This window comes from Hylobates moloch, unplaced genomic scaffold (assembly GCF_009828535.3).
Source record: "Hylobates moloch isolate HMO894 unplaced genomic scaffold, HMol_V3 SCAFFOLD_1, whole genome shotgun sequence".
Classification (NCBI taxonomy): Eukaryota; Metazoa; Chordata; class Mammalia; order Primates; family Hylobatidae; genus Hylobates; species Hylobates moloch.
In genome coordinates, this window is record NW_026652276.1 from 228,987,759 (window position 1) to 229,014,839 (window position 27,081).

Below are 27,081 nucleotides of genomic sequence, written 5' to 3' on the forward strand. Positions count from 1 at the left end.
GTATTATAGAAGATCTTTATAAGCCTCTGACCAAAGGCAGAAATCACACAAATAAGACAGGTGAGTGTGACTACAAAAACATGCAAAACTTTCATAGGGAAAAAGAAACACCATAGAGAAGTCAAAAGACACAAACTGGAAAGATACAGTTACAATAAAGAGTTATTTATAACAGAGTTAAAGCTCATATTGTTATTAATCAATAAGAAATATATTCTCTTCTATTCTCAGCAAAAAGCGAAGGACACAAAGAAACAAAAAATAAGAAAAGGGAAAACATTAAAATTACTCAACTCACAGTATTTGAGGCGATGCAGATTTAAACAGTGAATCCTTTTTGCCCCTGTCAAGCAAACTGGCATGAATACAAAAAGACACTGACCAATATTAGACTTGTGTGGAGAAGATGATAATCTCCTACCCTACTGGTGAATTAGAAATTGGTAAATTCTTCTTAGAAGAAAATATATTTCAAGTGCCTTTAAAATGTATATGCCCTTCATCCTAGCAATTAGACTTAAAAGTATGATTAACTAATTCTAAAGAATCAATTCTAAGGAAAAACTAGACAACAAGTGTGCAAAGGTTTTCATAAAGATTATATTATTATAGTATCATATAAAGTGGAAAATTTTAAAAGCTTACAAGTCCAATGGTGGTGCAAGAGCAAAATAAGTGATAGTGCATTCACAGAATGGGATGCCATGCAGATACTAAGCAAGATGTTCTCGTTGTACATTTATTGCTTGGAGAATGTTGCAAAGCTGGGCACGGTGGCTCACACTTGTAATCCCAGCACTTTGGGAGGCCAAGGCAGGCATATCACGAGGTCAGGAGTTCGAGACCAGCCTGGCCAACATGGTAAAACCCCCATCTCTACTAAAAATACAAAAATTAGCTGGGTGTGGTGGTGTGTGCCTGTAGTCCCAGCTACTTGGGAGGCTGAGGCAAGAGAATTGCTTGAACCCAGGAGGCGGAGGTTGCAGTGAGCTGAGATCACGCCACTGCACTCCAGCCTAAACAACAGTGAAAATCCAACTCAAAAAAAAAAAAAAGTTTCATGATATGTTAAGTGCAAAAAGCAAGTTTCAAAACACTGTGTATATTATGATTCCACTTCTTCCTTTTTATTTACACATATGTATGTTCATAGAAAAATAAAAAAGGCTGTTCCCTAAAAGTGAAAGTAGTTAAATCTGAGTAGCATAACAGAATCTGTTTTGTATTCTGCTTCTCAGTACGTTTATAGTTACCACAATGACTATATATTGATCACCAGGCAAAAAGAGATGGGGAGATCTAAAAATGATTTTTACATTTTAGCATATTTTGATAGAATATAATTGTCTTAATTGACTAGTGATAAAAAAAATTTTAAGGCCAGACATTTATTTAATAAAATGCCTTTTGGAAAGCCCTTATTGCAAGGACGAAAGCCATAATGGCTAAGACAATAGAAGCCAAATTGAAATTCTGACACACAAGGAGTAACTAGAGGGTTGAAATTCTTCCAAATCAGGCAAAAGCCCTAATTCTCTTCAGCGTAGAGGTGTGAAGCCCAGTTGACAAACAGATGGTAGAATGGGAAATCCTTCAAAGTAGTTGTTTTTAATAACTTCTTTTGCCATCTACTATCTCATAGCTTTGATCAAAAAAGGCACTGGACTCTCTTCACTTCTCTATTCAAATATTTTAGAAGAAATCAGATACTCCCGAGGGAGTCATGATTCAAACCGATGTGCCCCCCAGTGAGAGAACTGCAAGGCTTGGGTTTACAGAGATGGTACAGCAGCTCATTTGCCACTTCACTGATGGGGGTTTACAGGCATAAGCGGATGCTAATTCATCTCTGCCACTAAAGGCTTTGATCTTCCAGTCCTGTCTGATGAATCTACTGGAGTTTATGACTTTTCTTAAAATAATAGAGTAAGTGATGAGAATCAATCCCCAGCCTACTGATCTTACCTGAATTCCAGTAACCCTACTGACTACTCCATGTTCAAAGACCTCCAAATCTACATCTCAGAAACGTGTACATCTATGAGGCCCCTGACTGGAAAGTTCTTCTCGGTATTAGGTGGTCTACACAGAACAGGGCTTAAGACAATAAACCCTGTTTGTTGCCTTAGGAATAAGACAGATGTGATACAGTTGCCACTGAGGAACTATGAGTCCTCGAGTAAACTTCTTAACTTCCCAAGCCTCAGTTTCTCCATCTGTACAATGGGAATAATGCAAATAATATCTACTTTGATAAGTTGTTGTGAGGACCAGGTGAATAGCATATATAAGGTACTTAATAGAGTGCCTAGTCTGTAGCCCTCAATGAAAGAGAAACTTGGGTTTTATTTTTATTAACAGTATTTTCTTCTCTAAATCCTCGTCACCTATTTCTTTCAACATTTTACCTACTATTCATTTTAGATGAGTTTCCAGAAAAGTTGTTACTCTAAGATACAAACATGAATATAAATTTGAGTTCCTCCTTTTATACCAGCTGCTTTAAAAAGATTATAGCTAAGAATACTACAGACACAATTAAATCCATTTGTGATAGAGTGCTTCAATGAATCTTTCTATATACCTAATGCTAAACGACAAGTTAATGGGTGCAGCACACCAACATGGTACATGTATACATATGTAACAAACCTGCACGTTGTGCACATGTACCCTAAAACTTAAAGTATAATAATAATAAAATTTAAAAAAGAAGGAAATTTCTTGGGAATATTTTAATATTTTCATGCTCATGAACCTCAGTCCAACTCTATAACTTACTCCAAAAATCACAGTGAACGTGCTCATTGTGCTATATGTCTTGTAATGACATTTAGACAAAAGCAATGAAATCTGATCTAATCTAGCAATAAATGTGGTCTAGCTGATTTCTGTGTAAAGTTATCAGTTCCAACTTCCAGCTACCCCAGACAAGGAGTCCTGGGTAGCCTTGACATGAACTTAAAAGCAAAGCATGTCTTGAGACAAGAACCAAGATCTACAATCACATTTCAAACGGATTTATGTCTTCCAACTAATTGACTTGTTAACGATGCTAATACATTCATGTCTCTGCCTTTATATTTTTTTCAATAAGTAATGCTACAGAACTCGATGTTGTGAGATTAAAGAGCAAAGAATCTAGAGATTTCTGTAAACGCTTTTTCTATAGGAAACCAGATTAGACTTCCAAAACAGCTGATATAATTTTTGTGCATCTCCAAATATTTTATTTCTGTAGGAAATGTGTTGCTTCTCAGAAGATGGCTCTTTTAATTAGGCATTATAGCCTACTGGGAGAAAAGCTTCAACTTTCTCTATTTAGATGGGACCAACTTGAAAGTGACAATACTAGATGCGCTGTGCAGTCTCATCTCCTACCACAGTTGTTCAAAATATGAAGAATTAAGCAACAGCAGAGGTTATTCCCTCTGAACTCTGTGCCTTCTGTCATTCCCAGGTGGTGCTGGGGGCCAGCAGGGCTTCCTGGGCTGCATCCGCTCCTTGAGGATGAATGGGGTGACACTTGACCTGGAGGAAAGAGCAAAGGTCACATCTGGGTTCATATCCGGATGCTCGGGCCATTGCACCAGCTATGGAACAAACTGTGAAAACGGAGGCAAATGCCTAGAGAGATACCACGGTTACTCCTGCGATTGCTCTAATACTGCATATGATGGAACATTTTGCAACAAAGGTAAGGCGGAACCCATTTCCAGAGCCACTTTTGCGCATCTTTTTAAGCCCAAATCATCTATTTAATGATTTTTCATATGTAAACAAGTGTACCTTATTCTGAGGTTAAGATGATCAGAATTTTTCTCTCAACTTAGGTAGGAATTTTCCAACCAAAATCATTTCCTAATCATTTTTGTTTGACAAAATGAGAGAAGCTCTGTGTATGGTAAAGAATTTCTTCCAGATTCCAGCAAATTATTCACTGCCTGAAACAGTGCAAAGGCAGTCTCATTACATCTTAATGGTGAGTGACAAAATAGGTGGCCTCCAAAAGGGGACTCAGGCCTGACCCTCCCACGCTGGGATCTCCAAAAGAGCAATTGATCAGTCAATTTCTGTAGTGAATCAGCCAGTGCACCCCAGTGGTCTTGATGCCCCCACCCCCTGCAGTTGCTAAGAGACTGGATTCAAGCTATACTCACCAGAAAGCTCCTCTGGTCAGTCATTAACATCATTATTATTACTCTTACTCAGGATGCCTTTGAGTGACTCTCAGCCTAAGCTAAACTGCAGAAATGCTGAAAAACCACTTTTAATTGGTCAGCTTAGAGCATCTGTTATTACTTGGTTATTTTAGTCTTGAATAATTCCTTTAATCCCCAGTAGATTACACAGAGCCAATGAGCAGAGTACAAGAGCCCAATGCATATGCATGTTATCATTTGAACTATACCCTGTGATCCTGCATGACCAGAAGAAGAAATTGACTCAACTGGTCTGTGGCTTAATTTCCCATATATAAATGAGGGATGAAGAGAGGAGGAGCTGGTGCTTTTCCTAAGCTACAATTGAAATGCGTGTAAATCACTCTTCTCTTTCTAAATGAATGTATAGCATATGGGTAAAGTTTTCTGTGAACGGTTGGTGCATCTCTTAATAAGAAGCTTTACATAAGTAGCCTATTCAGACTGTGATGAATACATGGAGGATTGTTTACACTGGCATTATTCACACAAGATGCCACACACAGAAGGAGGAATTGTTCCATAACATTCTCTGTACATCCAGGCTACTGTCTGGCAGCGCTATAATATGAGCATACAAATTAGGCCAGACAGGGTATGAAAAATGAGCACGAGACAACAACAAAGGTGGAAAGGAACACCGTTGCGGAATAATACCATAGCACATTAATAGTGCTATTACAGTGCAGTCTTCTGTTCAGAACAACATGGTTCCATGATTTTCCTGTGGCACACAATGGAATGGGCCTGCAGAACACATTAATTTTGCACTTGTAGAAATGACAGTCTTGCAATTACCATTCATTGTGCTTGATGCTAATTTAATGCAGTCATTTCCTTGCCAAAGTAATGTCTGAATGCAATCAAGGAAGCACTAATGCCTGAGAGATTCCACTAGGTAAGTACCAATTTAAAGAAAATCACCATCCCTTTATTTTTGGAGAGTTAGGTTAAACACAGTAGCTCACGCAAAACCTCTGGAGGTTAATAGGCAATAGTCATGAATAGAAAGGCAGGGGCTTATCCTCTCCAGTTTAGCCCACATTGCGGATAAAGTTAAATGAAGCCTGTGTGTTGCCTTTGACATTATTTCAACATGTTTACACAAAAGACATCTAAATATTTCCTTATTATCTGTTTAGTGGAATGAGTTTTCATTTGATTCAATTAGTGGCTTTAACCAAAAAATTTAAATAGAAGACTGCAAAACATATTTGGAAATCATTTATGAGCATCCTTCTGAGTCAAGTACCTCCTTGACTTGGTAGAATGACAGTGGAACTGTTTCAGAGGAATTCCGCAGCTGTCCAGGAAAGCTTTGTCTGCACTGAGGCAAGCTCCATCAGTGACTGGAAGAATCTCCCAGCCTGATGCAGCCTCTGCTCTGGACCTCACTCTCCAGGTAGCCTGGTGCCTGCACAGCAGTTCCTGTGACCCCCCGACCTCAGGCTGGTGCTTCAGCCAAACAGCTCAGCCACTACAGAGAGCTTTGGCATTGGCCAAAGAATGAGCTCCATGCAAGGCCTTCTCTGGCCTTCCTTTGATAGTATAGGTCCATGCTTGCAGATGTGGAAAACGTCGCTAATATTTTGCCAGGTGAATGAAGCAAGGCCCAACCTACCACACACAGCCGGATTACATGTTTATACAAAATAAAACACTCACACACACAGAGGGGAGGCAAACAAACTGTGAGAACACACACCAAAATATTAACTGTGGGTATTTTTTGCAGGAGGATAAAAATACTAGTATTTTTTCTTATTTTATTTTGCTTTAAGTTCTGCGATACATGTGCAGAACATGCAGGTTTGTTACATAGGCATACATGTGCCATGGGGTTTGCTGCACCTATCAACCCATCATCTAGGTTTTAAGCCCCATGAGCATTAGGTATTTGTCCTAATGCTCTCTCTCCCCTTGCCGCCAACCCCCCAACAGACCCCTGTGTGTGCTGTTCCCCTCCCTGTGTCCATGCGTTCTCACTGTTCAGCTACCACTTCTGAGTGAGAACATGTGGTGTTTGGTTTTCTGTTCCTGTGTTAGTTTGCTGAGAATGATGGCCTGTAGCTTCATCCATGACCCTGTAAAGGACATGAACTCATTCTTTTTACAGCTGCATAGTATTCCATGTTGTATATATGCCACATTTTCTTTATCCAGTCTATCATTGATGGGCATTTGGGATGGTTCTAAGTCTTTGCTATGTAAATAGTGCTGCAATAAACATATGTGTGCATGTTTCTTATTTTGTTTTTGCTTAGCTACATTTTCCAGTCTTTGCACAATGATGTATTCCCTCTAACATCATTATTTTTTCTTCTTTGGAAAAATAATAGTAGGAAGCCAAGTTCTTACCCCAGACGTTTGAGGGATAACTATCTCTGGTCATAAAATATCTAGCTATTTATTAGATATTATTCGACCGTCTAGTTGTACTTTCTGGAATGGAGAAGCATGGTCAGGTGAAAATTTTATATAATTATATTGTCCTTGAAAATCTCAATACATTAAACAATACATTTGTTAAATCTCAAGACATTTAGCAGAACTCATTTTCCACAAGCAGCTGAAGAGATCACCCTTCAGATGGGCACCGGAGGAAGGGCTGCCTTGTTGGGGTCAGGTTGCATGAAAATAAAAACCTCAAGACACTAGTATCACACTCAGCTATGTGAGAGGCTCACACTAGGACAGGCTTGGGACCCAAAATAGCCCAGGTCATAAAATAGCCCAGGGGGACAGATAAGCTAAGTCTCACCCCTGTGTATTATTAGCCCATCCAGGAGAATGGTGGGCAGACAGCACATACTGTTTGAGTTCTGTTTTTCTCTCCTCTCCTTCTCCCCTCCTCCTCATCCTCCTTAATATCTTCCTCTTCTTCCCTTCTCCTCCTCCTTCCTTCTCCCTTCACCATAAGCACACTCTTTATTTCTACATCAATCCCTGTCTCTGTCTCTGTCTGTCCATATTCCATACCTACTTTCCCTCTCTCCCTTTCTTTTGCTGGAGTGTACAGTTGAATGTGTAAATGAAATTACCGTGTCTTGTCACTTTGTTGAACTAGGAAGACAGGGCTGGATTTGAGTAGGTTCCTCATGATCATCTCTTCTGCTTTGTAGATGATGCACTGATACTCACTATTCCCCACTAGTCAAAACCACACGGGAAGGGGACTTCCTCTAACCTCTTATCCAAAACTCTCTTTTCTTTTCTTTCTTTCTCTTTTTTCTTTTTTTGAGATGGAGTTTCGCTCTTGTCGCCCAGACTGGAGTGCAGTGGCACAATCTCGGCTCACTGCAACCTCTGTCTCCCGGGTTCAAGTGATTCTCCTGCCTCAGCCTCCCAAGTAGCTGGGATTACAGGCACCCATCACCACATCGGGCTAATTTTTGTATTTTTATTACTGACGGTTTCACCATGTTGGCCAGGCTAGTCTTGAACTCCTGACCTCAGATGATCTGCCCGCCTCAGTCTCCCAAAGTGCTGGGATTACAGGCGTGAGCCACCACACCCAGCCCAGAGCCCTTTTTCAAATAGATGCATAAAGATTTGACCACCAGTTAAAGTGTTAGCTCTCCCAGAGCTACTTGAGTCTTTAGTAGGAGTGCTGGCTGGGGAATATTTCATGGTTTGGAGATAGCACAAGGGCGTTCTGGAAACCCTACAACTAGATCATGCAGGCAGTCTCTTCATCTGTTGGCAGATAACTGAGCAGCATCCTATCTTCTCAGCACGTTCATCAATGAGCAGCAGTTTAACTCAGCGGAGGTAGGTCCCTTCCATTGCAGAATTCCTTGGCACCCCCTTGGCCGAGGCTGAGCGGAGAATCATCCCACACTCCATGGAAGGTTTAATTGTGGGTCTGTCATCCCCAGGATTATTGGGGACCGAATGGATAGTTGCGTGGTCATGCCAAAGATAGTTTTCTAACATTAAAACTGCTCCTTCTTAGAAAGTCAGATCCCAAAACACTCAAGAATTCTATAATTATCAATGTCACTTTTATTACTAACCAGAAATTAGAAACATAATTTGCAGTACACTCTCTGTGTGTCTTCTCTGTGTTTTTAAGCAAGAGAGAAAATAATATACCTATAGTAGAGGCAGCAATTTCTATGTTTACTTTTCGTGGTTAAATGCCATAGTAGATTGACTAGTGTCCCCCAAAATTCATGTCCACCTGGAACTTCAGAATACAATGTTGTTTGGAAGTAGGGTCCTTGCATATGTGATTATGTTAAGATGAGGTCATACTAGGATAGAGTGGGCCCTAAATACAATGGGTGTATCTTCATAGGAAGAGGAGGGGGCACAGAGATCCTCACAGATATAGAAGGAAAGCCATGTGAAGACGGAGGCAGAGATCGGAGTTACACTGCCCCAAGCCAAGGAATTCCTGAGGCTACCAGAAGCTAGAAGAGCAAAGGAAAGATTCTTCCCTAGAGTTTTGTAAGAAGCATAGCCCTGAGAGCACCTTGCTTTCAGACTTCTGGCTTCCTAGGAAAATAATACAAGTACTAAGAAAAATCTGCCATCTTCTTAATTCTTGCGCTTAACAAGGATAGCAGCTGGTATTTATTGAGAGCTTGTCCGCTAGGCAGTGTGCCAAGCTTTCTAATTGTGTTAGCATCATTTAATCCTCACCACGACCTGGTGAAATAGTTGCTATTGCTAGTGCTCCCATTGTACCAAGAAGGAGATGGTTGTAGTAGCCTGCCCCAAGGTTCACATATTAGTAAGAGGCAAGACTCCCTTTCCTTTCATTTTGTAGCAACTAAAAGCATAGCCTCTAGTCTTAAAGCTTTTTGATTATTGTGATTGAGTAAAAAGAAATTTATAGGATATTACTGGATGCAGAATTTATCATAAAAAATAGGATACAAGAATTGAACACTCTTTTTTTGCAACATCTAGGTGTAGGGTTTATTCATTTATTGACTCATTTATTGAGCAGACATTCATTGAACACCTAATGTGCCCAGAAGTCTTGAATGTATAGTTGAATCTGACTACACTGAAATTTCCAAAGCATTTTAATGGTTTGCAGATACAAAATCAGGCAAGTCTAGAATATATGATAGGAATACATGTGAATTGGGTATCGTCCAGGCTGCTGAAAACAGTTCTTGTTATGATCCTTTCACCAAGCCAAGTTAAGCAAGAACTTATCATCAAGAGACACAAAGATATCTCCAAATTCACTCATCTGCACTTTTTTTAACTATAAAAATGTTCATGTTCATATGCCAAACCAGGACTGCAGTTGAAAAATACATTTCTTTAATCACTCTGAAACCATTTTCTGAGTTAGGGAGTTCTGTTTTCTTCTCAAACATTCATTGGTTTATTGCTTAGAAAAAACTTGAAGAATAAAAGTCACAGGATTACTGAGTGACCAAGATTTGAATAGTCATTCAATCATTGCGGTGTTTCCATCATTTACAGTCACACAAATAACATGTCACCCTCCCGGTGTTCCAGCTAAGTCTCCTATTCTCCCTGAGTGTTATGAAGTTAGCTAATATTTTATAATCTGTATTATTAAGGTGGTAGAAGAAATTGTTTATAGCAAATTCAAGTCCCAACCTATAAAATGATGATGGAATTAGATGTCAGTTTGAATCCATCTTTCTCACATGCCTGTTATGTAACCTTAGGGAAATTGTCTGTCACTGAGCCTTATTTTCAGGAATACATAGTAGCTACCTCTGAAGGATACCTTGAAAATCACACGGAATAATGTGAATGAATTTCCACATGAAGGACCTGGCACACAGCAGTCCAACAGCAAATGTCCTATTCATTCTTAGCAGCTCTTTGCTTTTTGGGTTGTGTTTTTGTTTTTACTTAATTATGTTGTCCTTTAATCCTTCCCTAATAGCTTTAAATGTCAAATGCTGACTGGCATTATTTCAGTGATCCTTGAGTACTGGATTGTCATTTCGGTACTTCAGGAGTAACGGCAGTGTCCTAAAATGTCATTTCTACTTAATTTTGGTCACAGTAAAAGTATTCTGAAGCCCTGAAGGGCTGAGAAGTATGCAGAGATTCTGGAAGATGCAATTGGAAACCACACCCACTGTATCGGACTGGTTTTGTCAATAGCGCAAGTCTTGGAGCAATGTATCCAGTCCTTTCAAGAACCAAGCTGGGTCACCTTAGTAACTCCTACATCCCTTCCTGACTCAAGGCCCATCAGGAGACAAGAAAGCACTGAGAGCCGGGCACACTGGCTCACACTTGAATCCCAGCACTCTGAGAGGACAAGGTGGGAGGATCATGTGAGCCCAGGAGTTCAAGACCAGCCTGGGCAACATAGTGAGACCTTGTCTCTACAGAAACAAAATTAGCCAGGTGTGGTGGCACATGCCTGCAGTCCCGGCTACTAGGGAGGCTGAGATGGGAGGATCGCTTGAGCTCAGGAGGTCAAGGCTTCAGTCAGCCGAGATTGTGCCACTGCACTTTAGCCTGGGCAACAGAGCAAGACTGAGGAAAGAAAGAGGGAGAGAGGGCGAGAGAGGGAGGGAGAGAAGGAGAGAGGGAGAGAGAGGTAGAGAGGCAGGGTGGGGGGAGAGAGAGAGAGGGAGGGAGGGAGGGAAGGAAGGAAGGAAGGAAGGAAGGAAGGAAGGAAGGAAGGAAGGAAGGAGGAAGGAAGGAAGGAAGGAAGGAAGGAAGGAAGGAAGGAAGGAAGGAGAGAGAGAGAGAAAGAGTGAGAGAGAGAAGAGAAAGAAAGGGAAAGAAAGAAAAAAGGAGAAAGAGGGAGAGAAAGGAGGAGGAGAGAAGGAAGGAAGGAGAGAGAGAGAAGGAGAGAAAGAGAAGAAAAGAAAAGAAAACAGAAAAAAAAGGTCACAGACTCCTTTTTGCTCCAAGAGACCTCAGGCTCAAGTCCACATTATACCTCTAAAGAAGAGGCGATTTTCCATCTTGCCTCCTAGAGAAACATTTCTTGTTGGATGCGAGGTAGTGGGTTTGCCGAAAGCGATTGGAAGACTGAACAAATTCTGTTCCAGACGTCTCAGTATGGAACAGGGACCAGAGTAAATCCATTGTCTACCCTTTTAGAGCAGGTTGGAGAGAAAATTAATTAATACAAAATGTTATAAACAAGTAGAGAGAGGAGGAAGAGAAATATTGAAAGTATGCATCTTAGAATTTCACCCCTACGTGAAACCAGCTAAGCTGTTAGTGACAATGGCCATTTTTCCTCAGGTCTACCTACCCAGTCTTAATAATCCCAGCTTGGAAGACACTTTCACATCAGTAGGGATATAAACTTGTCACAGTGTTCTTTTTCATTTTCAGTTGGAACAGGAGGTTTGACAGATTTGGAAGAAGGCCCAAAGGAACAAGAATAGAACCCTTTTTTTGCTTTTCTTCTTAGAGAATTATTCAAGAAGAGAAAATATCCCTTCTCTCTTAATATATTTCTTAAATCTTCAGACCTTAGGATGCAATTTAAAAGTATCATGGTAACCGTGATGGTTAATTTTAAGTGTCAATTTGACTGGATTAAGATTACCTAGTGTTCCATAGTGAGCAGGTCTAGGTAAGCCTACCTCCAAAGGCCAAGGGAGCTGAGAGGCCAAAGAAAGAGTCTGACAAAGCCAGTTTCTCAGAAGAAAAAAAAAAAAATTGAATAGGGACTTACCAACAGAAGTCGCGTCTCTGGTATCTACAAGATGACACGGTGGATTCCTTTACCTCCTCAGACCCAGGGCTTGTATACCATAGAGAAAGGGTCTACATGCTTCAGAAGCAAGTTACCCTAGAGCAGAATTTGCAGTAAACAGTAGATAAAGTGGAAAACTTAGTGGCATTCTGGGACTGGGTTATTCAGAAGCCAACATGGTGCATTAGCAGCCAAGAAGGAGCTGCTTTAGCCCCTACACCTAGAAATCTGTAAAGCATTACTTTGAGGTGTGTCTGTGAGGCTGTTTCCAGAGAACATTAGCCTGTGGGTCTGAGTGGATGAGGTGGGGAAGAGCTACCCTCAGTGTGGGAAGGCATTATCGTGTCTGCTAGGGGCTGCAGAGAACAAAAACAGAGAAAAGGTGGTAGCGTCTATCTATCTAGTAGAGATGAGGTATACTGTTTTTGGGCAACTCCAGGCTCCCTAGCCTTTGGGATCCAGAACTTATACCAGATTCTCATGCTTTTGAGCTTGGGCTAAAAGTTACACCATTGGCTTCTTTTGTTCTGAGGCCTTTGGACTTGGACTGAGCCCCACCACTGGCACCCCGGGGTCTCCACCATGTAGAGGACGTATCATGGGACTTCTCAGCCTCCATAATCGCATGAACCAATTCCCATAATACATCCCCTCTCGTATGTCTATATCTATATAGTCTGTTGATTATGTCCCTCTAGAGAACCCTAATACCATAACGCATGAGAATAATCTGCTTAAAAGCTTAAAAAATAAAGAGAGAAGGAAGAGCCAAAAAGTCAGAAAATATTTATGGATGAAAATCCATAAGTGGACAGAAGTCCACAAATATGTATGGAAAAAGAAAATAATTTTGACTTAATTCTGAAAAGTCAAAGCTGCAGAGATAGTTGCCAAGTTTAAGTGGCTTTCTTATAGAATTTTGTGGTGGTAAAATAACATTCCCCCTAGCCTGAAGTTCTCTTTGGGGTCCTAGATATTTGAGAAAACCTGGCCAATTAACTTTCTTAGAGAAAAAGATTTAAAAATTCAGTGGGGAAAAAGCAAGTCCTCTGTAAAATGTTCTAAATGTAATACAGGACAAAGTGTTTGGACTTGGCTTTGGTTGTAGGATAAATAACTTTTTTTTCAAGTGTGTGCCCTTTTTTTTTTTTTTTTGAGATGGAGTCTCGCTCTGTCGCCCAGGCTGGAGTGCAGTGGCACAGTCTCGGCTCACTGAAAGCTCCGACTCCCGAGTTCACGCCATTCTCCCGCCTCAGCCTCCCAAGTAGCTGGGACTACAGGCGCCTGCCATCACGCGCGGCTACATTTTTGTATTTTTAGTAGAGATGGGGTTTAGTCATGTTGGCCAGGATGGTCTCGAACTCCTGACCTCGTGATCCGCCCGCCTTGGCCTCCCAAAGTGCTGGGATTAAAGGCATGAGCCACCGCACCTGGCCAAATGTGTGCCCTTTTCTAATCCCCACCAGTGTGGGGACACAGCTGAATTTTTTTTTTTCCTGAGTGTTTTATTTGTGTATGTTGTTGAGTGTTTTTATTTCCTATTCTTCAGCAATGATCAGAACTCTAAATAATGTGAAGTTCACAGAAATAACACCCTTTATCTTTTCCCACATATTAGCTCCATGACTTGAGCTGAAACTCTATACATTTCTTTTCTTTTGCGAGCCAAAAAGGAACTGGTCTGATAAATTGTCCTGAGGGTTTTGCTTTTAGATTGCTCACATGTTTGGCTGCCCTGCAAGCAGGTCCATTCACCAATGTCCACGCTGCTCTTGAGTACTCCATCACGTCTATGGGCCATGACGACCTGCCTCTGACATGCAATTTCTTCACTCCACAACTGTTTGCGCGCTTATCATTTCCAACAGGCAGCTCTGGCCTTAGCAACTGGGCTCATTCCAGGCATTCCTTGGCTACAGGAAATTTACTTTCTTAAATGATCAAGGCTGAAACTTCAATCCTATAGCCTGCCGGTTTTATAGATCAACCTGGCTTTGAACTCACTCCCATATTTTTACCTCTATTAATTCCAACTGGTTATAACAGTGTTTGATTTAGACAAATAGGTATTTTATTTTTTTCTAGTTAAAACCAAATCCTGAGGAAACAAATTACGAAGAGCCAGCTGCTCTCTCTGAGCCATCCTTTTCTTGGCATTTTAAATGTATTGTCTTCATTTTCTCAAGAGGAGTGGGCACAGGATATAGCGAAATGTTTAACTTGACTAACAATATTTTCTAGCTACTCTTCCAAGGGATATGTTTACTAAATATAAGGTGGCTTTTACAGTATTCAGGTTCTATAAGGCAAAGACTCTCAGTTAAATTAAATTATTGGCAGTACAATTTAACATCCTACATTCTGTGTGAATGAAGTAAGTTCAAGCAGTTTGATCATTAATAATAATTTTATTCCTTCCTATACACTGAGTACAAGTTTAGTGAAATATGGGAACATGTACAGAGAGCCTGCTGTGGGGGAAGCAGTGGATTGCCAGCAAGGAAGGACAGGATGAATAAGACTAGGCTGGGAATGCAATGGAGGGGATAGAACCAACTGCAGCATACAGGGAAACAAGCCAGAAGGCCGAGTGAGAGACCTCCGTGGACACCCACGCTGAAGGTTCTACTGGTAGGGCTGCCTTCAAAGTCTTGTCCAAGGACAGCACGGCAGATAGTGGTGGGTTACACCTAATTCTGAGGGTGTAATTTGGGTTAAGGGAGAAGACTCTTTCTTTGGAAAACATATATCATTAAAGCCTAAAGACAAAAGTTTTAAAGCATCTCAATTTTTTAAAATTGTCTTTGAAATAATACAGTTGATATTTACAAGAAATACTTATTTGCTTTTTTTTTTTTTTTTTTTTTTTTTTGAGGCAGGCTTTGAGCTTTGTTGCCCTAGCTGGAGTGCAGTGGTGCAATGATGCCTCACTGCAGCCTCGACCTCCTGGGCTCAAGTGATCCTCCCACCTTGGCCCCCAGAGTAGCTGGGACTACAGGCATGTGCTACCATACCCTGCTAAGTTTTTAATTTTTTGTAGAAACAGGGTCTCACTGTGTTGCCCAGGCTGGTCTCAAACTCCTGGCATCAGGGTATCCTCCCACCTCAGCCTCCAAAAGAGCTGGGATTACAGGCATGAGCCACCATGCCCAGCCTACTTCTTTGCTTTTAATATTACAAAATTGAATTGCTTTAGACATTAATAGCGGACAAAATATTTTAGGATTTAGATCAGCTTGACTATTTTTCAAAGTATATTCCACCAGCCAAAAATATTTCATGAGGCTTTGCCTTCTTTAATTTCTAATATGAAAACAGTAGGAAAATTTTTCCATTTTTCAAAAATTTATTCTAATAATTAATATGATTTTCTCAAAATACACATCTCCTTGCAGTTTTTTTCCCTTACTCCCACCTCCAGATAATTTTATATGAACCTAATGGACACCTTCCCCTTGAGTATTTCTACCTTAAAGATAAGTTTAAAGATACTTCAAAGATAGCTCAACAAATTGATATGTAAACCGGGCACGGTGGCTCATGCCTGTTAATTCCAGCATTTTGGGAGGCTGAGGCAGGAGGATTGCTTGAGTCCAAGAGTTTGAGACCAGCTTGGGTAACACAGTGAGACCCCATCTCTATAAAAAAAAATAAATATTTAAAAATAAATTGACATGTAAATAAGTTTATCTTTGCTTTTTGTTAAAAGAGGTCTTCTAAAAACTTACTTTTATCAACTTTAACATTACTAATTTTTATTTTAGTATTCTGAAGTTTAGACCTTAACTAATGCAAATTTGCTTACTTTAGTACAAATGACTTATGATTTACGTACGCCAGTGGCCAATCTCACTTCCTGTGCTTCTCCCTAGGAAGTTGGGTCAAGTATAGCTTACAGAGAAATAGCAAATTCTAGCCCTTATGTGAATCATTTCTCGCAATCCTCAAAGGCACCAAAATGTTCTTCCACATCTTCTATTTCCTTCCGCCCTGGATTTATGACCAGAAACACAGACAACACTATCCTAAACTAATTTTGTTTAAAGAAAAGGGAAATTTGTACTTTTTGAGTTTATCCCAATTAAAGAGGGAAGCTTATATTATATAGAACAGTGGAACAAGAATAACTTGAATTCCAATTTCAGCATTATTAAAAACCAAAGTGAACAATCCTAACTAGGCATTCTGTTTCTTTATAAATTGCACTAATTATATAAAATTCATTATTCACAAGGCTGTGAGGATCAAATGAGCTGATGGATGTGAAAGTGCTTTGAAAAGCGTTAATGTTATAAAATGCAAATTATTAGTAAGTTTATTAATCACCGAGTCAGTGAAAGCCTCTTTAGTGAGAATCCTGCAAAATATAAACCATTATCTTTCAAAAGCTGCTAGGAAATCCTAAACAGAACTTTTCTATCTGTGTTGTTAGTGTTGCCATAACCCACAGCAAAAGCTTTTCCCTTCCAATTGTTGACATTAGTGCTTGCCCGTCTCTCTGTACAGCACTGAAATGCGTTATCCAGAAGCTCTGTGCTCACAACAGTCCAGCAAGACTTTAGAACTCAGAGTTGTACTAGTTCATGACATGCAGTGCTGTATTCACAGTCAGCCAACCCTTGAATGCATGGCCCTGATTAAATTCCTGTCTCTGTCATGGAATTGGCATGAATCATTTGGCCTGGAACATCATTAAAGCAGCAAACACTAGAGGTTAAATAAGAATGGATTCTCAAACATCCTCTTGAGGTTGTTATTGAGATTGTTAGCAAATCATGTTGGTTCCTTGAGTATCTTATAGAGTTTCAAGAAATAAAAAGCAACTGCTACATTGTAGCAAGTGCATCTAAAATTTTCCTCTTATCCCAAGTGATTAACAGTCTCTCTGCATCCTCTGCCCCATCACTAAGGATGACAACCCCTGTTCAGATGAATGAGTCCAGATTTTTCTCATGTCTAAGCCAAATGTAACCCAAATATTTGAACAAGTCCATTGCTAGTCACTTTTTAGTTTTCAGAGATTAATAAAGCTGTAAGTAAAATGCTTTCTAAAGCTTTACTATTGAAGTAATCTGATTTAAATCCTTTTTAAATAGGTCTATTTTAGCCTGTTGACTTTTATATTTCCTTAATAAATGTCTCTTATAAAGGAATCTTGTAAATTCAGTTAAAAATATAAATTAAGTCATGTAAGTCAAATTAAATCAGTAGATCAAGTTATAAATTTGAAACAAGTTTATAATCCCCCTCCTCTATTAGCTAAGTTAAAATGTTATCTTCTGTGGCCTCATACAACAACCCCCTGAATCATAAACCACATGTGGTCATGACAAACACTTAATAACTTCTTTAAAAATATCAAGGACTATTCCAAAAGACTTTTATTTCTGTTAGTACAATGAATTTATGATTACTCAGACTTTCAGCTTTTGCACTAACATTCAAATGTCATTAGGTTACTTATTTCAACACTTCTTCAATTACTCTAGATGGTTAAAAGTTCAGGAAGCCCCTTTTGTCACAAAATCAAAGTATGTCATGGTTGAAAGGACTATTTCATTCATATTCAACTGACATTTTATTTAACATTTCTTGTTATGCTGGGCACTGAACTAAGTGTGTTCACATAGTTTACCTTATTTAATCATCACAGCAATTTTCAGGCATTGATATGATCACCTTTATTTTCAAAATGAAGAAACAGAGACTTCTAGAGGTTAAGTTTATCATCCAAAATCACATTGCTAGTAAATGGCAGATTGAGATTGGAATCCTAGGTCCCTGACTCCAAGCCTAGTGTTTTGTCCACCATATACACTAGCATGATGTCCTCTTGATAACACACTCACTGGATCAGATCCAAGCTGTGTTCATGGAGAGCTCGGGACCACATGAGGCAGCCCTCTTCCCATTTGAGCATTTTGGACAATTGGACAGATTTCCCTCATCCTGAACCATCATCCCTCTTAAAGATGGAGAATGTCTCCATGAACAAACAGTGGATGTCTGGCTCTGGGTTCAAATTCCTGTGCCTGTAAGAACTCAGAAACACCTGTGCACCTTCAAAATCCCCAACTCTGCGGAGACAAGGAAGAGCTCCTGGCCTAAGTTTGACACAAAAGGGGTATTTAATAGCTGATTCATTCCTCGCTTTTCTGTCTCCTTTACCAAAGTCTCAATGGACCTTAAAACTGATATGCTGACAGACACATGGTCAGTGGTCCAATCTGCCATGGCTATTCTCCCAATGCCCCAGGAGGCCTTGAAAGATATTGGCCTTGCTTGTTGTCCAATGTAGAATGGCAAATTAATGAGTTCCTTGGATACCAGGTAATGCAGCTCGCCTGGTGTGTCCTCTTTCTATCGTATCACCCTGATGACTCAGCGCAGGCCTAAGTCCTAAAAGTTCTGAAGTTCTGAAGAAGTTTCCCTTCTTTCTTTGCCTTTCTTTCTGAGGCCCTCTCTGTGTGGTTGAGCAAGGAAACATACACACACACACACACACATGCGCACACACACAGAAAAATAGAGCCAGGTGTGAGCTGGACCTGTCAGTTTCTAATGATAAGTCTCAGATAATAAGATAATTCTTTGTGTTTTTTAGGGCACCACCCACACGCCATATCCATCCTTTTGTGTTAATAGCAGAGACTTCTCTTTCTGAATACATGAGGAGAGGAATAAAACAAGGGACATGACCAAATAAATTCTTCTGACATGAGAGACCCCTTTAGATTGCCTTATTACAAAGAAGGTGATTTGCAGGGTAAACACAGGCCATGCCCTGTAAATTTTCTTAGTGATGAAATTCATGCTTTGAATTACTGATTGATGGCTGCTGAAGGATGGCAATTTCTCTGTTCCAGTCTGGAGACTGCACTACGTATAATGAGCTTCTGATGATGGAAATTCTAAAATCCAAACAAAACATGGAAACAATTTTTTAAAACTCGACATCTATTTCTATAAGGAGCTGGGAGGGTGGATGCAATTGGTCAGCTCCAGCTGTTGCCTTGCTTTTATTGCACAGTTGTTACAAAGAGGAATTCAGTGTACAACTGCGAGCTTCAGGTCGCTCAAGCTACTGCGTTACACTACATGGCCATGCTCTGATCCCAGCATGAGCTTTTTTTTTCCTATAGCCAAAGGATAATGTAAAAATAAATTATGACACAAATAAAATATTTATCCTCTAGGCACAAGTAAAGGAATTCACAAATCAGGATGTAGCCTGCAAGCATACAAGAGTCTAGAGCAGGCCCCTCTTTTTTTATAAAAACCAACCATATGAATAAAAAGCTGCCCTGCCCCAACTTCACCCCCTACCCATCACAGACCACACCACTACCCCACCATCCCCGCATACACGCATGCAGACACACACACACACACACACACACACACACAAAGCCACCCGCTACCACTGCAGCAGGGAATCACTGATTTTTTTTAATTAAACTTTTAGAGAACCCATGAGTTTCGATGGAAACAGTCATGGGAGAGTAGGAATAGTTTAAGGAATGTGCTTGGAGACCAGCCAGTCTTCACCCAAAACGATTTCCTTTGAACTTCCTGACTTGTTCCCTTTCTGTGCTGTGGCCTATTATTCTATTAGGCCACTCTATTCTATTAGAGCATCATTTGAATCAGTAGGAGTGGGTCTGGGAGGATGGTGATAGCATCTCTTTGATACCTCAATGTGGATGGAATTGAAATGGCCAAGTCCTTACCCAGAAGAGCTGTCCTGAAGAAGGAGCATTGAGTTTGAAGGGGGGAGCCAGGTGTAATTTAGGAGTGGGGAAGACACTGGACAAGCTTTGAGGAGATAGTTAAGATGACTTCCGTGAAAACAGAGAGCTGAAGCCTGTTAGTAACAGACTGGAAGGAAGAAAGGTACTCTTTTCTTTGCTGATCTTGCCTAAAGCCAGCAGGTCTGCACTGGCAAAAAGAGAGGAAACTGTCTTTCTCTCCCCTCTGGCAGTTTCTCTTGCTGCTAAGATCCAGAATCCAAGCTAATGGCATTAGTGCTATAATTTGGTTTCACTACTAAATAATCTTTAGTTATTGATCCATGTTAGAATTTTGTACTGTTGGAAAATGTAGTATAGTTCCTAAAATCAATTTATATTATTGTAATGTATGTACCGTACTATCATTATGTACATAGTATTAGCATATATAGCATTTCATTCCTTTGAAACCATTTGGTCTTCATACCCATCATTTAAAAATACTGCTTCATATTATTCCACCCAGTGGGTTTACCAAAATTTATTTAACCTAAATATTTCACAATAGGGAAATGGCAATTTCAATTTCCATTCTTAAAATTGTTTCCAATATTTTTATTGTAAATAATACTGCATTAAATGATTTTTGCAAGTGGCATTTCAATATTTTACATTATTTATTGAGGATGGATTGCCAGATATGGAGAGGTAGAGTTAGAGGATATAAAATGCTTAGGCTTTTCATGTAGAAAGCCAATAAGATTTTCTAAACACAGTGCCAAAGTACATGCAGTATACACTGAGAATGCCTTGTTCTCTGAACACTACCAGCAATGTTTTCTTTTTTATTGTTATGAAGATAATAAGCTAAAATGGTAACCTATTTGCCTTTGCTTCCTCCAAAATCCCTAGAAAAGGATTTCAAAAATGTTTTGAAGGTAAGAGTCAATCTAGACAAAGAGGATAGGAGAGGACAGCAACATTTAGAAAGATGGCAAGCAAGTGGAGGAATAACACACTTAGTAGACAAAGGGAGGCCAATCCCTAAGCTGGTTGAGGGAGAAGCTCGAGAGCAGGCAATTATAAAAGAGCAGTTCCTTTTAGAAGGAACCGACTCCTGCAATTACTGCATTAACTCATTCATGAAGGTGGAACCCTCTGGGTCAGGCTCTGGTGAGGGCCCTCTTCTGGGCTGCAGAAGCTCAAGAGCATGGCTTCTCTTCTCTTTGCCCTTCTGCCATGGGATGATACAACAAGAAGAATCTCACAAGATGCCATCCCCTTGATCTTGAACTTCCCAGTCTCCAGAACCACAGCCAAGACATTTCTGTTCATTGTAAATTATCTGCGGTATTCTATTATAGCAGCACAAAATGGACTGAGACAGGCTGCTACAGCGGACTGCCATAGTAGGCTCTGTTGCACTAGAAGGCTCAGAAATGGATAGCCCCTGGCACCTCAGAAAGATAGAAACAGAAGGATCAGTTAAAAATTTCTCTATGAAGATGATCTTCTCACTCCTGCAGCTGGGCAACTGCCCCAGAGCCAAATAAGGCAGAAGACCCAAGGTTTAGTGTCTGGAGGGGCTTCTTTTATCTCTTGAAGATTTGGAAGATTGCGTTTTCCAAGGACGGCTGCCACAAAAGCACTCCTGACACCTGTGCTTCCAGAGCCAAGTCACTGTTCCATCAAGATGTCATATCTAGTTTTCCTCTCCAAGAATCTGGACTGCCTTGGGACTTGCTTAAGCCAACAGAATGTGGCAGAAATTATGCTGCCTGACTTCCAAAGCTAGGTTATAGAGCCAAGGTGACACGTGCCTTGGGAACTGGGCCATGCACATTGAAGCACTGATTGCCCAGGAAAGCAGTTGACTGCCCTGAGGCCACCACGCTCAAGGAACTGCACTAGGTTACATGGATCAGCCACATGGAAAAGCTTTGAGATGACCTAAGGAGGTAGAGAGAGGCCAAATTTCTGATTCACAGAAACCGTTAGAGATAATGAAATAATTGTTGTTTTAAACTAGCAAATTTGGGGAGCAATCTGTTAGGTAGCAATAAGGACTGGAACAGAGAAGATGAATAATAGTTTTTTAGTTTTCCAAAAGAACTTACTCTCCAAGTATTATCTTTGTTTTTGCTAAATCCTTTGTATTAGTCAAGGCTCTTTAGAGAGACAGAATCAAGAGGAGATATATACCTATATCTATATCTCTATATATGAAAGGAGATTTATTTGGGGAATTGACACATGCAATTATGGCAGAAGTACCACAATCGGCCATCTGCAACCTGGAGAACCAGGGAAGCCAGCAGCATGGCTCAGTCCAAGTCTTAAGGCCACAGAACCAGGGAAGCTGATGGTGTAGCGCTCAGTGGGAGGCTGGAGGCCTCAGACACTGGGGGGCCACAGGTACAAGTTCTGTAGTACAAATGCTGGAGAACCCAGAGTTCTGATGCCAAGGGCAGGAGATGTCCCAGCTCCAGGAGAGAGAGAGAGAGGGAGGGAAAGAGAGAGAGAGAGAGAGAGCAAAAAAAGAAAAATGGAAGAAAAAATATGCATTCAAATCATTTTGTAACTCCTAATTATTAGGACTGATAATAAAAGAAGATTCCAGATTCCAGATCTAGAGAGCAACCAGTACAGACTGAACAAGGAAGATGAAGAGCTCCATGGGGACTATCTTTGTCTTTAGTCTCTTTGGGCTGTGTTAAGGATTGAATGTGTCCCCCAAAAAGCATGCGCTGGAAATGTAATCTTCAATGCCGAAGCATTGGGAGGTGAGGCCTAATGGGAGATATTTAGGTCATGAGGACTCCACCCTCATGAATGGATTAATGCTGTAATTGCAGGAGTCAGTTCCTTACCAAAGAACAAGTCTGGTCCCCTTTTGTACACTCTTGCTCTCTCTCGCTCTCTCTCTCTCTCCCTCTCCTCTTTCCTCTGTCTCTCCCTCTCTCTGTGTCCCCTTCTCTTTGTCCTTCTGCCATGGGATGTACAACAAGAAGGCTCTCACAAGATGTCATCCCCTCGATCTTCAGTTTCCCAGCTTCCAGAACCATAGTCATATATCTCTGTTCATTATACATTATCTGCAGTATTCTGCAATAACAGTGCCAAATAGACTGGGACAGGTCGCTATAGCAGACTGCCGTAGACTGGGCGGCTTCCACAACATTAATTTCTCACATTTCTAGAGGCTGGCAGTCTGAGATCAGTGTTCCAGCATGGTCAGGTGCTGGTGAGGGCCCTCTTCTGGATTGCAGGCTGCCAACTTATTTGTTGTTTCTTCATATGGCAGAAGGAGAGTTCAGAGAGCTCTCTGGGTCTCTTTTATAAGGCGACTAATCCCATTCATAAGGGCCCCACCCTCATGTCTTAATGACTTTCCAAGGCCTCGCCTCTTCATACCATCATGTTGGGGGTTAGGATTTCAACATGTGAGTTTTGAGCAGGGACACAAACATTTGGTCCATAACAGTCAAGAAAAATATAAAACAGTTTACTTCTGTTTCCTTCCAGTGGTGAGATAAGGGATGAATTAGTGATGGGTATGCAGAAAACAAGGCAAATGAAGAAACAAAAGATTGCACTAGAATATAAATGCAAGTGTTTTACAACATGTATGATCAAGAACAGTCCAAGCTTTTTACTTAGAAATATGAAGTTGATGCCAAAAATAAGATGGCTTCTGAGGAGTGGGAAGTGGGGAGGCGGAGTGGGGACTTCCGTTATGTGTTTCAAGGCTTATAAAAGCATTCCAGTCATTTTTTTTAAATGTTGTGTAAATTTATGGGGTACAAGTGTAATTTTGTTGCATGCATGAATTATATAGTGGTGAAGTCAGAGCTTTTAAGGTCTCCATCACTCAAACAAAATACATTAAGTAATCTCTCATCATCCACCCCCACACCCTTCTGAGTCTCCACACTCTGTGTCAATGTGGACCCATTGTTTAGCTCCCACTTATAAAGGAGAATATGCAGTATTTGTCTGTCTCGGTCTGACTTGTTTAACTTAAAGTCCTTAGATTATGTATGTCATAACATTCGTAAAAACTGATCAACTTAAATACCACATTAAAATGATTACAGAAAAACACAAGTAAAAATATAATAAAGTCATTTTATTCCCCTCCCTCAAAGCCAACTGATAATGAAAAGAAAGAAATGGGTGACAAAAACAAACAAACAAACAAAAAAAACCGTCCATGCAGTGAGCCGAGATCACGCCACTGCACTCCAGCCTGGGCTACAAGAGCAAAACTCTGTCTCAAAAAAAAAAAAAAAAAAAACAACCTCCAATAAAATATGGCAATGCTCATTGCCACAAACCACAAATTAGGAAGGATACGTGACACGTGCCAACTACTTTGAAATTTGCATCAGAATGAGAGAGGAGGCAGTTAATTCATGTTTTCTTAACTTCACTCAAAGTTCAGCAATTCCTTTAGCTCTATTTCAGTTTCTTCATCCTATTACTTTCTTATGAAATACGACTTTATTTTTTTCCTATAAAAGTAGCAGAAGTGATTGAAAGTTCTTTGCATTTTTTGGCGGTGTTTGAATTTTTAATAAGGACCACATGTGTCTTTCTGAAAATTAACCTATTCTCTTTTTAAAAATTAACAAATAAAAACTTGTTCTCTTTTTAAAAATTAACCTATTTGTTCTCTTTTTAAAAAATGAAGATTTTCTTCCTCAAAATGAATATACTTTTGAGGTAAGAGGATTTTCACCTGGTATTCTAAAATCACAAAAATAAGTTTATTATTTTTATTTTATTGCGAATGTTTTTCCTACATGGTTATTTTCAGCTCAAATAATAGGATGTTGGAAATACTGGCCTGACCATACTGCACAGATTGAGAGGTTAGGTACTAAATTATAGGCTTTTAGAGGGAGGTAAAGATATTAGAGTCCAACTCCACTCCCCACAGATAAGGGCCAGGGCCAACCTAGCCATCAGGTGGGGTGGACACAACCCACACGTTTTGAGGGGCCCACACATCTATGTTAAATTTTCTTTAGAAATCAGAATAAAAATGAACTTTGGGGTCAAACAAAATATTTTAATATGTAACATTAATACATTTTCTCTTGATGCCAACATTGTCATGAAATATGCATTTTCATAATTTTTTTTTTATGGAAGAAAGGGACCACAAGGGCAAGTGTGCCTGGGGCCCATGAAAGTCATGATGTGGCCCTGATGAGGACTCTGGGACCTAAAAAGATTGTTGTATTGGTGATGTCAGAGCCTGGACCGAAGCTCAGGGCCTCTGACTCCTCCTCTATGGCGCTTTCTGCCATGCTGTTCTCTGGCTTGGGTATTCCACACGTTCCATGGTCCAGCCCACACTCCTTATCTGACCTTATCTCTAGCCGTCAGTCTTGGTGCATCTTCTGCTCCAGTTAGGTAGGCCCAGCCTCATTTCCTGTGATTCATCACAAACACTCTCCATCCCAGCTCCATGGAGCCTCCCATTGTTCCCAGTTTACTGCTGTTCATTCCCAGTACTGGCTCTCACTCCTCCCACTCTCCCCATGTGGAGAATCCTTCTTGTTCAAGAGGATCCTCATCTCCAGCGGCTTTGTCTTAACACTGCCTTTTTTTTTTTTAACTGAGACAGGGTCTTGCTCTGTCGCCCAGGCTGCAGTGCAGTGGCGCAATCAGGGCCGACTGTAGCCTTGACTTCCTAGGCTCAGGTGATCCTCCCGCCTCAGCCTCCCAAGTAGCTGGGACTACAGGTGTATGCCACCATGCCTGGCTTGTGTGTGTGTGTGTGTGTGTGTGTGTGTGTGTGTGTGTACACGTATATTTTTTTTAGAGACAGGGTTTCACCATATGCCCCAGGCTGGTCTCAAAGTCCTGGGTTCAAGCAATCCACCTGCTTTGGCCCCCAAAGTGTTGAGATTACAGGAATGAGCCAACACTCCTGGCCTCTTTCAAGTACATTTTAAGACTCCTCCAGCCTTGAGTGATCTATCCTATGTATAAAAGCATTTGCCATTTAGTGACAAATTATCCTTTCTTATTCATATTTCTCTCATATGTCTTAGTTTTCTTTCCCCAATTATCTTGTCGGGTCCTTGAGCTCAGAAGCTGTATTAGTCAAGGTTCCCCAGAGAAAAAGAACCAGTAGGATAAGTATAATATAGATAAGAGGGAATTTATTATTGGAAGTGACTTATGCAATTATGGAGGCCAAGACAGTCTATGATATGCCATCTGTGAGCTGGAGGCCCAGGAAAGCCCATGGTATAATTCAGTCTGAGTCTGAAGGCCTGGGAACAGGGAGCTGGTGTGTAACCCCCAGTCCAAGACGAGAGGCCTAAGAACTGAAGGAAGTGGGGTGGGGGGAGTCCCAAGGCATGAGAAGAAGGATGTACCAGCTCAAGAAAAAAAAGAGACAATTTACCCTTCCTCCACCTTTTTGTTCCATCTGGCCCCTCAATGGATTGGATGGTGCCCACCCTTATTGGTGAGGGCAGATCTACTATACTCAGCCTACTGGATTGAATACTAATTTATGGAAACACCCTCACAGACATACCCAAAAATTATGTTTTACCAGTTATCTGGGCACCCTTAGCCCAGTCAAGATGACATATGAAATTAACAATCATAGAAGCCATGTGTCATATACTCACTGAGCATATATATGATCAGCACTCAGTCAACACCCAAATGATTGTCAGAAATCTCTGACAACTCCCCCTACAATAATAGGGTCAAGTGCTACCTCTTCTGGGTCTCAGAAATAGGCTTGGCTTTCCTTTCTCTTTCTTGTATTTGTACCCTCTGTGATGAAAGTCATGCTGTCTGATTGCACATTCCTTCTGGGCAAGGGCTGATGTCTTCTCATCATGTATTGTCAGTCTCCAGCACAGTCTCTGCTACAAAGTAGGTGTTTGGTAAGTATTTGATGAATGAGCATTTTCTAGAACCAACTTTTAAATTGAATTTCTTGGTCCTAGAGATGTTTATTTGTCATGTGAGTTTTCCATGCCTGAAAAAAATAGGAAAAGAAAAGACAAGGAAATGAGAAAGCAACTTGAAAACAGGAAAATATTGGTGAAAGTTAGTTTCATAGACGTCTCAGTTGACCTTTCTCTGTAGCATTAAATTCCTTCCCTGTAGCATTAAATTCACAACCTAAGCTATAGCTAGCTTTCCAAACTAGACAAGCATCCCACTTAAGCACAATTGATCTCATTTCAGTTTGTGTCTTTAGGCAATGAAATACCGCAAAGACTTTCTCTACCTTTGCTTTGACGCTTTTTAAAAAGTATTTTCTAAATATTTTTAAAATGTTTGAAATCTACAATGATAGGATAACTCCAAAGCTGTCATATTTGTCAAATAATTCAAGTCAGAATTTAATATATCCTGTAACTGAGACTCTTTTATAAAATTGAGACAGGCTCCTAAAGACCACTTTTATTTCTGTATTTTCTTGGTGTCCCAAGCA

The 27,081-nt window shown here is 40.4% G+C and overlaps 1 protein-coding gene across 1 annotated transcript in view; it reads left to right on the forward strand.

Annotated features, from left to right (window-relative positions):
- The window catches only part of CNTNAP2 (contactin associated protein 2), a 1,422,658-nt gene that overhangs the window by 1,175,679 nt on the left and 219,898 nt on the right, over positions 1-27,081 (forward strand). The window contains exon 16 of the mRNA XM_058444445.1: positions 3,461-3,697. Coding sequence (XP_058300428.1) covers positions 3,461-3,697 — 237 coding nt within the window. The remainder of the gene's footprint in view (positions 1-3,460; positions 3,698-27,081) is intronic.